The sequence below is a fragment of the Caretta caretta genome, chromosome 16 (genome assembly GCF_965140235.1).
Source record: "Caretta caretta isolate rCarCar2 chromosome 16, rCarCar1.hap1, whole genome shotgun sequence".
Lineage (NCBI taxonomy): Eukaryota > Metazoa > Chordata > Testudines > Cheloniidae > Caretta > Caretta caretta.
Window position 1 is genome coordinate 5,986,930 of NC_134221.1, and position 18,673 is coordinate 6,005,602.

Genomic DNA, 18,673 nt, shown 5'->3' on the forward strand with positions numbered 1-18,673 from the left:
CTGCCACACTGGGTCAGACCAAAGGTCCATCTAGCCCAGTATCCTGTCCTCTGACAGTGGGCAATGGCAGGTGCCCCAAAGGGAACGAATGGACAGGTTATCATCTAGTGACCCGTGCCCTGTCACCCAATCCCAGCTTCTGGCAAAAAGAGGCTAGGGACACCAGCAAACAGAGGCTAGGGACACCCAGGTAAGCCTGCCTTTGTGATAGATGGTCCCTTACACCTAAAATCATCGCTATGTTCAGGTTACTCCCAGTCCCAGAGGAGCAGTCACTTATCCCAGGTCAAGTGCCGCTTAAAACCTACAAAGACAATGATGGTAGCCAATCCTATAGTTAAGAAATTTAATTAATTTAGTAAGAAAAATACATAAGAGTTATTTACAAGGGTAAAGCAGATAAACAGACACACAAATGAATTACAGTCTTAGGTTTCAAAAGGTAACAGAAGCTGTTGTAATGTGCAATCTCTGTATGTCCTCCTGGGCTAACCCAGGCCAAGCACTGGGGATCCCTTCCTTAGAAATCTTGCCCTCTCCAGCAGCACAGAGACCCAGTTTCTTCCTGTCAGGGATTTTTATTCCCCGAGTTCAGGCTGATGGGATGAGTCCTTATGCAAGTCTCCTCTTCATGGGTGTGGGGGGAGCAATCACCAAAGTCTCGGTTTCACAATGGCTCATTCAGTTTCAATGGGCCTTCTGGTGGGCAGGCCTTAACTCCTTCCATAGGAAGCCAGCCTTTACATTAATGAATGATTTCCTGTTTGGTGAGCGACACAGTTACAGAGCTTTACACTGCAAACACTTAATATTACCTTATACCATGGGGTACAGAAAGGGAGATTAAGGACAAGTCTATGCTACAAAATTAAGTCAATGTAAGTTACGCTGACGTACAGTCACTACTGTAATTAAATCAGTTTTGCATGTCCACACTACATTCCTTGTGTTGGCAGTGCACATCCTCACCAGGAGGGTTTGCACCAATTTAACTGTGGGGCATTGTGAGGCACTGTCAGCCCCAGGTGGCAGGACCCCAGCTGTCAACCACCAGGGGCTGACAACTGGAACAGTCAGATATAAGTAACACAGTGTCCACACTGACACGGTGTTGACCTAGCTACATTGACCTGAGCAGCATGCCGCTTGTGGAGGTGGAGTTACATCAGCAGGAGCAACGTTGTCGTGTAGACGCTTACAGAGTTAGGACGACATCAGCTGCCTTACGTTGACCTAACTCTGCAGTGTAGACCAGGCCTAATACATGCGGCATCCTACAAGCATTTCATAAACATGGAACACGTTTTTATAAATCAAATACCTGTTTTAACAATACTAATACACAGGGGAGCCAGACAGATTTCCAGCCATGTATGTGTTGTCCTAGGAAGAGAGCCTGAGACAGAAGCCCTTGTATCAGAGGCCTGGTATGAGGCAGGACCTGCTCACAGAATCTGGCAAGAGCAGGGCTGATATTGCATATCCTAAGATGTGCATATTCCTAAGATGTGCTAGTCACAGAGTTCTCACGCAAACACATCGCGATATCAAGTGGTACCAGAACATCCCAATATCAACGATGGTACAAAAACATCCCCCAAGGATAACAGGAACATACTGACCCCTCCTCAAAGATAAGGTCAGGATGACAGTACACAACAGAGATGTTTTAATCCAACCAACATGTACAAGGTGATGGGTAATAACTAGCTACGTCAGGGGCAGTAACTATATCAGAGGGGCAGTACGTAACTTGTTTGTATCAGGGTATAAAGATGCATCTCAGAGGGAGTGTCTTTGTCTGGCCTAGGGAGGAACGGAAAGTCCCACCGTTCACTGAGCTGGTCCATTGTTATGGGCATATATGTGTTAGTGGTCCAGTAGAGTTTGTGGGATACTAGTACCGTGCTTCATCAACAATAAACCTGGCTGGATGCCTTTGTCCCTTAACGGATCTTGTGGTCATTGAGCGGTTTTCTTGAGTTCTGTCGTGCCAGCTGTCTGTGCAGGGCTGGGACAGCAAAAAAGGGAACACACTCACTTAGACAAACATCAACCAACATCTTACCACCATGTGTCAGTGTTCAGTTGGGGCCTAGGCATGAGCTGGCATCTGGTATGCCAGTGTCACATGCCCCACCCCTCCACTGCAGTGTAGACATACTCAGAGGGATCTTTAGAAGCCAGCAAGTTGAGTAGGGAACTGCTTAAGCTAGGCAGGAGTGAAAAGCAGAGGAAAGAGGCGGGACTTAAGGACAAGATTCACAAAGTGTAGTCAATAGCCCAGAGATCAGGACACTCACTTGAGATACAGGAGCCGTGTTTTCATCCTGCCTGATGTGGAGCTGGGACCTGATCTCCAGGTCTCTCCCCCATGGCAAGTGCCTGAACCACCAGCCTATTGGCTCCTGCAGGTGGGGCTGTCTCAAACTGTCCTGTTAGAGCCACTCTGCTTCGTTCATTGGAGGAGGGACATGAACTTGGATCTACCATATCCCAGGTGAGTGCCCCTGGAATAGGGGCACATACTCTCCTGCCTGTGCCTGAACAGGTCCCAATTTAGCCCCCTAACCACTAGGCCGTCCTTCCCCAGACACTTCCCTGGGAATCCCCCTTCCCCCAGCCCTCTCTCGCTGTGTTCATCTTTCAAAGTAATGACAGAGGAAAGGCCCATTCACAGTTAAGTTTCTGAGAGCGGCTCCCTATGGAGGCAGGGTGGGGTGTGCAGGGATGAGTCAAGAACAGTTGGGTTTTTAGGTAATGGAGAGCATAAGGTGAATGCCTCCCTGGCAGCCAGCTGCAGAATGAATCAAGCATTCCAATACTCCCTCACGCCGCATCATTCCAGGTCTCCCTTGTGGAAGAAGCATCTGGCTTCAATATTCTGTACAATGTGCAAGGCTAATTCAGCAAGGCAGCAGCTGTATGCATACCGGGCTGGGATTTATGGCATTGACATGAGTAAGTGAGGTTAGAGCAAGGTCTAGAAAGGGACTGAGCAACCCCAGCAGAGAGACAGAGCTCTGCCCAGTATCATTTGCAATGGGCACTTTAATACCATGGTGATGGGCACCTTTAGAAATACCTAGGATGGATACATTAGACAGGGCCAGATGCTATGCTGTTGACTCACATCCTGTGAGAGCCTGCTGACCATAGGCACCAACTCCGTGGGTGCTCCACCCACTGAAGAAGGAAAAAAGGCTTAGCAAGGCTTAGCATCCACTGGCAGCCCCCCGTATCCGCTCTTCCCCCCAGCACTTCCGCCGATCAGCACCTCCCCCTCTTTCCCAGCACCTCCCACCCGCTGTGGATCAGCTGTTCTGCGGTGTGCAGGAGGCACTGGGGGGGATGGGGGAGGAGCGAGGGCAGGGCACACTCAGGGGAGGGGGAAGAACAGGGAGGGAAGAGGCAGGGGGCGGCCTTTGGGGAAGGGGTGGAGTGGAGGGAACCTAGGAAGCCACCCCACAGCACATTAGAAAATCAGCGCCTATGTCACAGACTTCAGTGGGGGCAGGGGAAGAGGGCAGCCAGCGCAGGATTCAGCCCTTAGATAGAGTAGATAGCCAGATTCTGATCTCACTCATACCAGTGCAGGTCTATAACTTTCCTGGAGCCACCCCTGATTTACACCAGTGCAAATCACATCCACACGATGTAGGCTGCAGGCAGGAACAGAGCTTGGATGAGGATTTAGGGCTCATAGCTGACAAACAACTAAACATGAGCTCCTAGGGCAGTAGTTCCTAAACTGAGGTTCACGAATCCCTGGGGGTTCACAGACTGTTACAGGGGGGTCGCCAGAAAAAATGTCACTCATGGCAGCCAGAGAACCCCGGGCATTGGAGGTAGCAGGTGGGACCCAGTTGCAGGGCAGACAGCCCGAGCCCCAGGGAGAGTGGGCCCAGGTAGTTTGGGCTGGCAGCCCCAGCCCCGGCAGTCAGCAGGACCTGCAGCCCGAGCTCAGTGAAGCTCAGTTGACTAGGGCGGTCAACGGGGTCCAGCAGTAGGAGCCCCACAGAGTGAGGAGGAAATTTAAACTTAAATCCCTGGAAATATTCATTTTTAGGAGGGGGTTCACGAGATTTCACAATTTAGTGTAAGGGGTTCGCAGGCTGTTGAAGTTTGGGAACCACTGTCCTAGGACAGGTTTCAGAGTAACAGCCTTGTTAGTCTGTATTCGCAAAAAGAAAAGGAGTACTTGTGGCACCTTAGAGACTAACCAATTTATTTGCCACACAATGGCCAGGCTGCCCAGCCAGATCAGCAGGACGCAGAGAAGTTCAGCCCCCGAAGTACCAACATTCATTGTAAATAAATAGCAATTATAAAAGAACAAAGACTGCCTTGCCAGATCAGCCTCTGTACCTGTCTAACGTACTCCATTGTCTCCTCCAGGCAACCTTCCCCTCTCATTCTGTAACTCTCATGCAGTAACTTTTGCTTTGTCTTTCTTTTTGCTCTTTTCTATGGCGAAGCAGACTTGACTGACCAGTCCATAGCTGCCACCAATTATAATTCTTAATACTTAGCAGTTTATATTCTCTCATTCTGCCCTGTGTCTGTCAGGTAATGAATTGTCTTTTAATCTGGTGGAAAACTTCACTTTGATTTTCATCATTACTCCCCCCGGGAAAGTTTCTCCTAAAACTTTTGCTCTCTCATTATCAGAGCTTCTAACTGAGCTGTCAGTCTGTTATACCAATAAAATAAAACCCAGCAGGATCTTATTAAAGGGGATAAGACAAAAGGTCACATTTATTGTGAATACAAAAAGAATCTTAGGAGGCAGTCAGTTATAGCTATAACATTTCATTCAGTTTCACATTCATTCACACGCTCATTCACACACACACACGTTTTGCAAATTTGTTATAGTTACCAGCCTAGAGGTTCGCAAAAAGAACAGGAGGACTTGTAGCACCTTAGAGACTAACCAATTTATTTGAGCATAAGCTTTTGTGAGCTACAGCTCACTTCAAGGAATGCATCCGATGAAGTGAGCTGTAACTCAGGAAAGCTTATGCTCAAATAAATTGGTTAGTCTCTAAGGTGCCACAAGTACTCCTTTTCTTTTTGCGAATACAGACTAACAAGGCTGTTACTCTGAAACCAGCCTAGAGGTTCCTCATGCCAAGTTGCTGGCCAGGTAACTTGGGCATGAGGATGGAGCCGAGTCTTCGTCAGATGCGCATCCGATGCTCCTGGAGGGGGATAGCAGAACCAGACTCAGAGTTCTCAGTTTCTAGAGTCCATTTTTATAGGAATTTCTTCCTATGCCAGTCTATGGGAATTGCTTCATCATGCTGGTGCTGAATCAATCAGCAGATGTCACATTCCTGACCGCTCAGTGCTGCCAGATGTTACCTTGTTCTTCGGTTCTCCCATCCTTGAGGCTGTTGGGTGGATTCCAGTCTGCCCTCCGGGGGGTCCTCTGATTGTCTCCACTCTGCGCATTCTTCGGCTGATTGATACTGAACTCCTAGGTTGGCACCTCCCTGATCATTCATTCATTATCTACACTAAGCATCCATCCACATAGATCCTCTCTCTCTATTTTAATCACAATTGTTAACGAAGTGAGATAAATACAACAGAAGGGTGGGGAGTCTCTGTGTGCTGTTTCTGTTGTTACAAAGTATCACTTTGAGTCTCTCTCTAACACAATTAGCAGCTTCCAAGTTTCACACAGAGAGGGAGAGAAACAGTAACAAACAAACAAAAAAAAAAACCCAAACCAAGAGACCTCTTAATTAGTAATGCCCTAGAATTTAAACTATGAGGAATCAAACTTACTTGTGATTTTAATACAGAACTTCTTTAATATGAAAAGGAGTACTTGTGGCACCTTAGAGACTAACCAATTTATTTGAGCATGAGCTTTCGTGAGCTACAGCTCACTTCATCAGATGTATACCGTGGAAACTGCAGCAGACTTTATATACACACAGAGAATATGAAACAATACCTCCTCCCACCCCACTGTCCTGCTGGTAATAGCTTATCTAAAGTGATCAACAGGTGGGCCATTTCCAGCACAAATCCAGGTTTTCTCACCCTCCACCCCCCCACACAAATTCACTCTCCTGCTGGTGCTAGCCCATCCAAAGTGACAACTCTTTACATAATCAAGTCGGGCTATTTCCTGCACAAATCCAGGTTTTCTCACATCCCCCCCACCCCCATACACACACAAACTCACTCTCCTGCTGGTAATAGCTCATCTAAACTGACCACTCTCCAAGTTTAAATCCAAGTTAAACCAGAACATCTGGGGGGGGGGGGGGTAGAAAAAAAACAAGAGGAAACAGGCTACCTTGCATAATGACTTAGCCACTCCCAGTCTCTATTTAAGCCTAAATTAATAGTATCCAATTTGCAAATGAATTCCAATTCAGCAGTTTCTCGCTGGAGTCTGGATTTGAAGTTTTTTTGTTTTAAGATAGCGACCTTCATGTCTGTGATTGCGTGACCAGAGAGATTGAAGTGTTCTCCGACTGGTTTATGAATGTTATAATTCTTGACATCTGATTTGTGTCCATTTATTCTTTTACGTAGAGATTGTCCAGTTTGACCAATGTACATGGCAGAGGGGCATTGCTGGCACATGATGGCATATATCACATTGGTGGATGTGCAGGTGAACGAGCCTCTGATAGTGTGGCTGATGTTATTAGGCCCTGTGATGGTGTCCCCTGAATAGATATGTGGGCACAATTGGCAATGGGCTTTGTTGCAAGGATAAGTTCCTGGGTTAGTGGTTCTGTTGTGTGGTATGTGGTTGTTGGTGAGTATTTGCTTCAGGTTGCGGGGCTGTCTGTAGGCAAGGACTGGCCTGTCTCCCAAGACTTGTGAGAGTGTTGGGTCATCCTTTAGGATAGGTTGTAGATCCTTAATAATGCGTTGGAGGGGTTTTAGTTGGGGGCTGAAGGTGACTGCTAGTGGCGTTCTGTTATTTTCTTTGTTAGGCCTGTCCTGTAGTAGGTAACTTCTGGGAACTCTTCTGGCTCTATCAATCTGTTTCTTTACTTCTACAGGTGGGTATTGTAGTTGTAAGAAAGCTTGACAGAGATCTTGTAGGTGTTTGTCTCTGTCTGAGGGGTTGGAGCAAATGCGGTTGTATCGCAGAGCTTGGCTGTAGACGATGGATCGTGTGGTGTGGTCAGGGTGAAAGCTGGAGGCATGCAGGTAGGAATAGCGGTCAGTAGGTTTCCGGTATAGGGTGGTGTTTATGTGGCCATTGTTTATTAGCACTGTAGTGTCCAGGAAGTGGATCTCTTGTGTGGACTGGACCAGGCTGAGGTTGGTGGTGGGATGGAAATTGTTGAAATCATGGTGGAATTCCTCAAGGGCTTCTTTTCCATGGGTCCAGATGATGAAGATGTCATCAATATAGCGCAAGTAGAGTAGGGGCTTTAGGGGACGAGAGCTGAGGAAGCGTTGTTCTAAATCAGCCATAAAAATGTTGGCATACTGTGGGGCCATGCGGGTGCTGCTATTAATCCCTTTATTGTATGGTCATTGAAATTCTCTGTGCCATCACCCACATAATGATTATTCACAAATTCAGTACACTTAATTGTAAATAGCTCCTGGTTATTTTTCTTAAAATTCCAGGTGGGTAAACTTTTCATTACCTTTAGCCTTACCTTGCCCTTGAAAAGTAAGAAGGGTTAGGAAATGAGCATTCCCCATTCTTTCTTCCTTATATATTTTTTCCAGTTGCATCTACTTGCAATATCTGCTATTATAATTCCCAGGTCTAAGCAGTCTGCTGCATTAAATCTATAAAGTCATGACGGGTGTGGAGAAAGTAAATAAGGAAGTGTTATTTACTCCTTCCCACAACACAAGAACTAGGGGTCACCAAAGGACATGAATAGGCCGCGGGTTTAAAACAAACAAAGGAAGCATTTTTTCCCCCACACACAACGCACAGTCAGTCTGTGGAACTCTTTGTGAGAGGATGTTGTGAAGGCCAAGACTATAACAGGGTCCAAAAAAGAACTAAATGAGTTCATGGAGGATAAGTCCATTGGTGGCTATTAGCCAGGATGGGCAGGGATGGGGTTGCTAGCCTCTGTTTGCCAGAAGCTGGGAATGGGAGACAGGGGACGGATCACTTGAGGATTCCCTGTTCTGTTCACTCCCTCTGGGGCACCTGGCATTGGCCAATGTCAGATGACAGGATACTGGGCTAAATGGACCTTTGGTCTGACCCAGTCTGGCCATTTTTATATTCTTAGTTGGGGTGCCATCATTTAACAACGCTAGATTGTTATCATCAACAAACTTTTCTGAGCATGTACCATGTTTACCAGTTGTCTTACTCCCACACCATTTTTTAATGACTATTTAGTTCACCACATATAATACATGGGGTGTCACAGGGCCACTCACTGCTCCTGGCGCCTCCTGCTGGCCATCCTGGGGGTTAGCTCTGTCAGTTGGTGTGCCCTCCTCAGGTGGTGCTGATCCCATTGTCCTCTCACCTTGCAGACCTGCCTCACTCCAGGAACTACTACACCACCATCACCATCATCATCATCTTCATGACTCAGCTCTCTGGCTGGGTCACTCAATATTCCCCCCTTCTGGGGTAGCAAAGTCCCTTCTCCTTAGCAGTCCTAAGGAGTGACTGCAGACTTCTCTGCAGTCCCCAAACACTCCTACCACTTCCCAGGGAGTAACTGCCCTTTCCTAACCACCCGGCTCCTGGGCTTTCTAGGCCCCACCTATTCCTGCCCAGCTGAGCCTCATTTACTCAACTCCTTGTGCTTGGCTCCTCCTGCAGGTGCGGCCTCGGCAGTTAATTGACCTACCTGGCCACTTTAACCCCTTCTAATCCTGTGTGGGGTGGACACCCCATCATGTAGTCTTTTAGCATTCTTCACTATTTCTTGCAGCTTCAAGCTTTCTACTTTCCCACATGGGTTATAGATATAAATCCTTAAAGATATATTTCTCTTCTGCATTGGGATCTAAACAGCATAAGCTTCCTTCTTCTTTCTCTACTGCTATGTAGTTTAATCTTTCCCTTAAGACAGTACAAACACTTCCTCCTCTTCCTAGATTGTTGGTCTTGCCTACAGGAAATATACCCTGGAAATTTAAAAGCAAGCTTTTTAATCAAACCATGTTTCCTGGCTACATATGATATCTGGTTTAGTTTTCATTTCCAGAATATTTTCTTTTAGTTCTTGACTGGATGCTCTCAAGCTGTGCTCATTCCAGTAAAAGATTGAGATCCCCATACTAACCATATTTCTCCATAAACCTTATTCAAAAATCACATGAACACTGCCCATTGCCAATTGCTAACATACAAGTATTTTTCCACTGCCCTGGCTATAATTTTCATTTTTTCTGATTTTTCCACAGTTTGTGATGTGCAATTTATCACTTCTATCAGAAATGCAATAAACCTTTCCTCTTTCGTGCTAAAAGACAAAACGAAGCTGCTGAAAGAGAGGAAAGGGCTTATAAAGGGCATATGGAACTGCTCGCTGCTGAGAAGAGGGTTCACCAGTTGCAACAAGAAACTGCCAGACTTAAGCTCCAAGTCAAAAAAGCAATGGAAGAACAGCAGAAACTGTATCATCTTAAAAGTCCAGTTTATAACAATGTTGGTATGTTGTATTACTCTGAATAGTTGTCTGTGTTTAATCAGTTTTGCTATGGCCAGGGAGAGGCTAACTCTAACCTGGGAAAGGTGGCAAATAGCTGTTTGTCTGTGAATGAAGTTTATGAATGTCTGTCTAATGTCTCAGAAGTGAATATGGAATTAGATCAAGCACAGAAAGAACTCATTGGTCAGGAAAAAGTTTCTCAGGAGCAGATTAAAGTGGATGGTCAGGTTAAAGCCCTAGCTGAGGAAGGAAAGGGTAGATTTTTGATGGGTGATGGATTGTTGGCTAATACAGTTTCTAAAAGTAAACCTGAAAAAGGTGACTGTGCTTTGCTGGAAGTAGCTCAGTGTAGTGTGGAGAATGGCAGTTTACCTGCCCCACTCTCCTGGTATTTGACTGTAACCAGCCCTGTGTGCTGGGACAAGGGAGCGGAGGACAAGGAAGGCAGGGAAAGTTTGGATGAGCCTAGGCAGCCTTGTGAGCTGAAGGCTTTGTCTAGTCAGCAGTTTGGGACGGCAAGGATAGTGGAAGATGAGTGTCCCTGGACCTTACCTGTTACCTGTGTGGAGAATTGTGACAGTGAAGGAAACGTGCCTGTGTCTGTCAGGGGTATTGACTTGCCTATGGAGGGAGCTACCCCGGTCTCCAAGCTGTTGTCTGTGACCAGCCCTGTGTGCTGGGACAAGGGAAATGAGATCCCAAGCTGGGTGTCTGGTGAAGGAGAACGTGTCTCTGGCTCATCTTTGTCTGTGAAGCAGACAAAGTGCTTCTCAGTTTATGCTACTTGACAATTTACCAGTGGTCCCAGAGTTGGTTCTGGATACAGCTAAAGCCCAGGAAGACAATGGTCCTAAGTTTGTGTCTGCTAGGGAGAATGGCCCTGTAACTAGGTTGCACCCACTTAGTGTCCTAGCAAAATTCCAGAGACCCAGACAATTCTGGTGCTTGTATTTTGCCTGTTGTTAATGTGTTGCTGGGAAAGGGTGTAGCAACTCCGTCCGATCACGGTGATACCCTAGGTGGGGCACACGGGAAGCGTAAAGGTGATTTGATTGTGTTGCCTACTGACAATTTGAAAACTGGTAGCAAGAAGGAAAAGATTCCTGAACTTGTGTGTGGCAAAGGGAAGGAGAATACTTCTAACCTTTTGACTAGGAAATCTAGCCATTTGCCCGAAAGGGGATTGTGTAGGAATGCGCCTGATGGGCCAAAGGTGATTCTGGACGTAAGTGAAACTCAGGAGTTAGTAGTGACTCAACATAACAATGCTTCTGTGGAGCAAGGTAAAGGTGAATTGGTGCTTAGAAAGATTCCTGAAGAGAAAAATTTTACGGGTAGTCTTTGCAAGCAGTTTGCTGCAACTGAAGAGTGTGGAAGTGATTTGATCAAGGAACATTCAGTTCCTAACAGCCAGAAATTTTCTGTTGTGAATGGATCCACTGACTTTCCTTTTGAAAGATCCAGTGTGGATAGCTTTGAGAAGGTCTCAGATGCAGTGAAAGCTGTTAAGAGAGTTGAACAGCCCCATAACCAAGTGGCTGTGCTTGACCAGTTTGTTGGAAAGACAAAGTTGTTGGGACAGGAATATCTCCATGTAGATTCTGTGAGTGAACAATGTCTCAGGTTTGGAGGGAAGAGTGGGTAGCTGAGTCTGCAGAGCAGAACAGCTGTGTAGTTAGTCTCTGGAGAATGCAGGGGATGGCAGGTGTGTGCTCATCTCTAGACACTTTGGATAGGACTTGTAGTCTCTCAGTGGACTTAACATCTGATTCCACATGGAAGCAGAGGTTGGTATGAAAGGACAACAGAACCTTGCATCTAACATGGTAGTAAAAATGGATGGTATCTCTTTAAGACAGAGACCAGCCTTGGAATTGGTAACAGTTAAGGATCTGAAAACTGGTAAACCAGCTCCTGTCTGTTTAGATGTAAATTACCTGGCTGACAGTGAGAAGACTTGCTCCCAGCTGTTAGCAAAGACAGCACACCCAATCAGCCAGTGGATTCTGTTAAGCAAGAGAAATCAGGGTCCGATCTTTCAGGACAAGGAGGAAAGCGAGAACTTAATTTTGCAAAGGGAAGCCACAGGGTAACCCTAAAAGGCCCAAACCCCAGTGGTATTGAGCCAAAGGTGTGGCATGTCAAAAATTATTGTAGATGGACACTTGCAATGGATTTGTTGTTATTGCTAATGGTGATTTTTGTACTAATATGTTGCTATTACTAAAAACCGTAAAAATGTACAATGTGCCTAATCTTTTGGGAAAACCCTTGAACATGTTAAGAGTGATACGTAAGAACACATTTTATGTTAAAAGACCTTGTGATACGGATGTTTCACAGTTAGTGCCTATAAACAGTCTTGAAACTTTTCACAGGAGAAAAGATATTCCCAACCCAATGTGCTGTATGAAAAGGGAAACTGAGGCAGACTACCATATAACTTTCATGGCTAAATGCCAAGATTCCTATACTATGGACAACATTAATATCTACATTGTCTTGATATTAATTGGATTCCAAACATTTGCCAGAGCTTGTATGGATAAAGTAGCTATTTTCATTAGTTCTTGGCAAGATCACATGAGACATACAGGAACCATGCTGCAAGAGCAGATCCAATCCACTATTGTTCTAACCAAGTTTTACCTTGAGTTTGTAAAAAGATTCAATCCTGTCATTAAACATGACTTTGATAAACCATTTCTGTTATACACTGATACAGCTTCTAACCCCTGTGACAACGTTCCTGCTCTACCTTGGCAGGTCTTGCACTTATTGGCGGATTTGCTCGCCTTGGAGCTTCACAGCAGCCCTCAGCTTGGCTGTTTTTCTGAACCCACAGTCCAGGTCGACTCCTCCTGTGTCTGACCAGGAGTTGGGAGGATTTGGGGGGAACCTGGGCCGGCCCTCTACTCCGGGTTCCAGCCCAGGGCCCTGTGGAATGCAGCTGTCTAGAGAGCCTCCTGGAACAGCTGTGTGACAGCTACAACTCCCTGGGCTACTTCCCCATGGCCTCCTCCCGACACCTTCTTTATCCTCACCATTGGACCTTCCTCCTGGTGTCTGATAATGCTTGTACTCCTCAGTCCTCCAACAGTCCGCGTTCTCACTCTCAGCTCCTAGTGCCTCTTGCTCCCAGCTCTTCACACGCACACCACAAACTGAAGTGAGCTCCTTTTTAAAACCCAGGTGCCTGATTAGCATGCCTTAATTGATTCTAGCCACTTCTTGATTGGCTGCAGGTGTTCTAATCAGCTTGTCTTAATTGTCTCCAGAAGGTTCCTGATTGTTCTGGAACCTTCCCTGTTACCTTACTCAGGGAAAAGGGACCTACTTAGCCTGGGGCTAATATATCTGCCTTCTATTACTCTCCTATAGCCATCTGGCCCCACCCTGTCACATATCCGCCTCCCTCTGCTCAACACTACGGGGTTGGGCAACTTGGGACATCAGGCAGTGTACTCATGACAAGCCATCTGCATTGCCATGGTGGCTTCCAGCCCGGTGTTGTATGGTGAATAGGAAAGGTTGTAGGGACAGTAACCATCTGGTCACCCTTGTGTTCTTCTCTTTATTTCGCTGCATCCACTGGAGGGGTGCCTGGTCGGTCACAAGGGTAAACCGTCATCCCAGAAGGTAATAACGTAGTGTTTCCATGGCCCATTTCAGAGCTAGGCACTCTCTTTCAACCATGGCATACTTCCAACATTCCACACAAAGATGGACTTCAAGCCGTCAGGAACAGTATCCCTGATAATGTCACGGCAAACCTGGTGGCTGAACTTTGTGACTTTGTCCTCACCCATAACTATTTCACATTTGGGGACAATGTATACCTTCAAATCAGCGGCACTGCTATGGGAACCCACATGGCCCCACAGTATGCCAATATTTTTATGGCGGACTTAGAACAATGCTTCCTCAGCTCTCGTCCCCTAATGCCCTACTCTACTTGCACTACGTTGATGACATCTTCATCATCTGGACCCATGGAAAAGAAGCCCTTGAGGAATTCCACCATGATTTCAACAATTTCCATCCCACCATCAACCTCAGCCTGGTCCGGTTCACACAAGAGATCCACTTCCTAAACACTACAGTGCTAATAAGCGATGGTCACATAAACACCACCCTATACTGGAAACCTACTGATCGCTATTCCTACCTACATGCCCCCAGCTTTCACCCTGACCACACCACACAATCCATCATCTACAGCCAATCTCTACGATACAACCGCATTTGCTCCAACCCCTCAGACAGAGACAAACATCTACAAGATCTCTATCGAGCATTCTTACAACTACAATACCCACCTGCTAAAGTGAAGAAACAGATTGATAGAGCCAGAAGAGTTCCCAGAAGTCACCTACTACAGGACAGGCCCAACAAAGATAATAACAGAACGCCACTAGCCATCACCTTCAGCCCCCAACTAAAACCTCTCCAACGCATCATCAAGGATCTACAACCTATCCTGAGGGATGACCCATCACTCTCACAAATCTTGGGAGACAGGCCAGCCCGTCTTTGTTGCCTAAAGACAGCCCCCCAACCTGAAGCAAATACTCACCAGCAACCACACACCACACAACAGAACCACTAACCCAGGAACCTATCCTTGCAACAAAGCCCGTTGCCAACTGTGTCCACATATCTATTCAGGGGACAACATCATAGGGCCTAATCACATCAGCCACACTATCAGAGGCTCGTTCCCCTGCGCATCTACCAATGTGATATATGCCATCATGTGCCAGCAATGTCCCTCTGCCATGTACATTGGCCAAACTGGACAGTCTCTACGTAAAAGAATGAATGGACTCAAATCCGATGTCAAGAATTATAACATTCATAAACCAGTCAGAGAACACTTCAATCTCTCTGGTCACTCGATTACAGACCTAAAAGTCGCAATATTACAACAAAAAGACTTCAAACACAGACTTCAACGAGAGATTGCTGAATTGGAATTAATTTGCAAATTGGATACAATTAACTCAGGCTTGAATAGAGACTGGAAGTGGATGTGTCATTACACAAAGTAAAACTATTTCCCCATGTTTATTTCCCCCACCCACCCCCCACTGTTCCTCAGATGTTCCTGTTAACTGCTGGAAATGGCTCATCTTGATTATCACTACAGAAGGTTTTCTGTCCCCCCTCCCCCGTCCCCGGCCTGGCTCGGCTCTCCTGCTGGTAATAGCTCATCTTAAGTGATCACTCTCCTTACAGTGTGTATGATAACACTCATTTTTTCATGTTCTGTGTGTATATAAATCTCTTCACTGTATTTTCCACTGAATGTATCCGAAGAAGTGAGCTATAGCTCACGAAAGCTCATGCTCAAATAAATTGGTTAGTCTCTAAGGCGCCACTAGTACTCCTTTTCTTTTTGCGAATACAGACTAACAAGGCTGCCACTCTGAAACCTGGCATACTTCTGCTCTCTCAGGAGGAGTTTCCTGCTGAGGTAGAGGGTTGGGTGTTCTTCATCTTCGACCATCTGCGATAGGACAGCTCCCAATCCTACTTCAGATGCATCTGTTTGTAAAATGAATTCTTTGTTGAAGTCTGGGGCTATACGCACGGGGTTACTGCAGAGGGCTGTCCGTAGATCCATGAATGCTTTCTCTGTGGCATCTGTCCACTTTACCATGTCTTGACCCCGGGCTTTTATCAGGTCTGTCAGGGGACTTGCTCTGGTAGCAAAATGGGGAATAAATCGTCAGTAGTACCCTACCACACCCAGGAATGCCCAGACTTACTTTTTCCGATTTGGCCGGGGCCAATTTTGGATAGCTTCTAGTTTTTTAGTTGGGGCTTGACCATGCCCCTTCCTACAATGTAGCCAAGGTATTTAGCCTCAGCTAGCCCTATAGCACACTTGGCTGGGTTGGCTGTGAGGCCAGCCTGTCTTAGCAAGTCCAGAACTGCTTCCACCTTTCCTAAGTGGGTTTCCCCGTCGGGGGTGTGAATAATCACATCATCCAGGTATGCCGCTGCATAACTGGTATGGGGCCATAGGAGTTTGTCCATAAGACGCTGGAAGGTGGCAGGTGCCCCATGCAGTCCAAAAGGAAGAACAGTACATTGAAACAGACCCTCTGGCGTAGAAAATGCCATCTTTTCTTTCGCATCTTTGGCAAGGGGAATCTGCCAGTATCCCTTTGTTAAATCAAGGGTGGTCAAAAATCGGGCGTTGCCCAGGCGGTCAATACGGGGTATGCATCGAATTTGGATCTCTCATTCAGCCAGCGAAAGTCATTACAAAACCTAGTGGTGCCGTCGGGTTTGGGCACCAACACAATCGGGCTTGACCACTGACTGTGGGACTCTTCGAAGACTCCCAGCTCCAACATCTTTTTACCTCTGCCTTGATCTCCTCCCTTTTTGCTGCTGGGACCCGATAGGGCCTTAAAGTTACCTTTGCCCCAGGGTCTGTGATAATGTGGTGATATGCTTCGGTGGTCCGGCCCAGTTTAGTTGAAAACACGTCCTGGTATCGGTTGATCACCTCAGTTACCTCCTTCTTCTGGTTTGGTGTCAGATCAGTAGATATCCTGATCTGTTCCTGCATATTATTTCCCTGGATCAGGGTCTCTTGGGCCACGACACTTGCCTCTCATTGGTGCCAAGGCTTTAAGAGGTTAGTGTGATAAATTTGTTCTTGTTTCCGGTATCCTGGCTGCCGTACCTTATAGGTTACTTCCCCGACAGGTTCAACCACCTCATAGGGCCCCTGCCATTGGGCCAAAAGCTTGCTTTCTGCCGTTGGTACCAACACCATCACCCAATCCCCTGGTTGGAACTGTCGGACTTTTGCCTGGCGATTGTAATGGGTTTTCTGGCCTCCTGCGCCTTTTCCAAATGTTCCCGTACAATAGGAGTGACCCGGGCTATCCGTTCTCACATCTGCAGTACAACCCATTCCCTGCTCTCATCGCTGGACCCTGCTGCCCCTCCTATATGACCCCTCCAGCCATCATCTCCCATAGGCCATCCCCACCACTCTCCAATACCAGGCTGTTTTCATAATGGAAGCAGGCTTGTAACAGAGTTCACTCGCCGGTGCCCCTTCCTCACAACGCCTGGTGCCACAGCTTTCTTGCTGGGCTAGTACCCCGGCCGATAGTCGCTAGGGCACTCTGGCAGTTTTTTGCCTGGGAACTCAGCCATTCAGCCAGGTGACCGTCTTTTAGTCCGCTCCTTCCTGGGTCGTGCTCATCCCAAACTAAAAGTCCAAAAATGTCTTTAACAGAAACAAGGTCCTCTGTCCTGTGGGGGGCTCTTCCCCAGCCTGACTTTGGCTCGGCCTATCCTTGCTGGCCTTGGTAGCCCTTTCTATGGCCTTGTACATCCCCTTCCTTAAAAGACCATGGGAGAACCAGTCCTACCCTGGATTCTAGGTTCTGCCCCAAGGCCCTGTACCGAACAGCTAGGCCTGCTCCTGTACCTTTGCTGCGGTTTTCCCTGGTTTTCCCCTCAGGCGGAGCTCAATCTGTGATCCATTTGGCCTAGTCCAGGCTTTATAGCCCACTGGCCAAGCCCTCCTCTTATATACCCTCCTCCTTAGTACCTGGCCCACACGGGGAACAAGTTCTATTCTTCTCCAAGCTTCGTCCCTCGTCATCTCGTCGCTGTCACCGGCTGCGCGCTTGTACAGCCTGCACGCACCGAGTCTCCAGCTCCACTGCCAGCTCGCTCACCAGAATGCAGAGGCATCCTCCTCTTCTGCAGGATCCCAGCGCTCTTCCTGCAGCCCCTCATTCCCATCAGCCGCTGCTTGCAGAGCCTCTTCGGAAGCCTTTAGCTTCTTCTGTAGCCTCTTTGCTACTGTCGCTGCACACGCCAAAACCTTTTCCGTCAGGGTCGGAGAGCCCACCATGGACTGCTCCACCCTTGTGTCTGTCCCTACTTCAGTCAGCTTCATCTCTGGGCCAACCATTTCGTCCTTCACCTCCTTGCAGCACCCGACAGGGTGTGTTGGTGGAGGGTCTGCAAGGTCCACTGCCATCCCTGCCACCTCCACGTTGCCTGCCCCATGAGGGTTTACTTCTCCTTTCCTTGTACCTTCTTGGGACCCTGGCCCCTCCTTTTGCCACTCAGCAATTTCCTAAGCAGGCCTTGTCTTTCAATATGGCCTGTTTCTCTGCACCCAAAACAAAGAACTCTTGTCCCCATCTTGGCATTAGGCCACGCTTGGACACTTTCTCATGCCCTGCTCTCCTGGGCTAACCTTCTCAGCACAGCCCAGGCATGCTCTCCGTGTCTTCTCTTTTTGGCCATGGGCACAGCAGACCCTGGGTTGATTTCCCTTTGCAGGATCTCTCACAGGTTTTGCTGCTGCTGAGTCTGTAGCTCCGCCTGCACTTCCTTCGGCTTCTGTTGCTTTTCTTTTTTCTTTTCAGGGGGATTGATAGCTCAGTGGTTTGAGCATTGGCCTGCTAAACCCAGGGTTGTGAGTTCAATCCTTGAGGGGGCCATTTAGGGATCTGGGGCAAAAATTGGGGACTGGTCCTGCTTTGAGCAGGGGGTTGGACTAGATGACCTCCTGAGGTCCCTTCCAACCCTGATATTCTATGATTCTAGGAGCTGCTGGAGAAACCCCTAGACCTACAGGGACTGGTTAAGCAGCCAAAGCAACTGAAGTGGGAAATCCAGTGACCAGCTCGGTCCCCCGATACACCCGCTTGGGAGGACAGACCTTCCTTCAGCAACCAAGCCTTCCATCAGCCCTCACGGATCACAGGGGGAATTCAGTCCTTCTGACTATGCCAATCAGAAACGAATCTACTCATTGTTATGTGCCCCCCGGCGGCCACGCATGGCATCACAGCCCTCGCGCTGGGCTAGCGTCCCGCATCCATGGTCACTCCAGCACCATGGTAATTTCTCTGCCTGATAACTCACCCCGCCAGCCAGGTCACCACCTTTAGTCCACCTTTCTGGAGCCCAGCTTATCTCACACTAAAAGTCCAAAGAGGTCTTTCCACAGAAGGAAGTTCTTCTGCCAGTGCTGGGGCTCTTACTCAGCCTGC

At 47.5% G+C, this 18,673-nt stretch overlaps 1 protein-coding gene across 2 annotated transcripts in view; it reads right to left on the bottom strand.

Moving 5' to 3' along the window:
• Window positions 1-386: 386 nt before the first annotated feature.
• The window catches only part of LOC125623632 (uncharacterized), a 34,787-nt gene continuing 16,500 nt past the window's right edge, over window positions 387-18,673 (bottom strand). For both annotated transcript variants that reach the window (XM_075120342.1, XM_048823275.2), the window contains exon 9: window positions 387-2,011. In XM_075120342.1, the coding sequence (XP_074976443.1) occupies window positions 1,963-2,011 (49 nt within the window). In that variant the 3' untranslated portion in view covers window positions 387-1,962. The remainder of the gene's footprint in view (window positions 2,012-18,673) is intronic.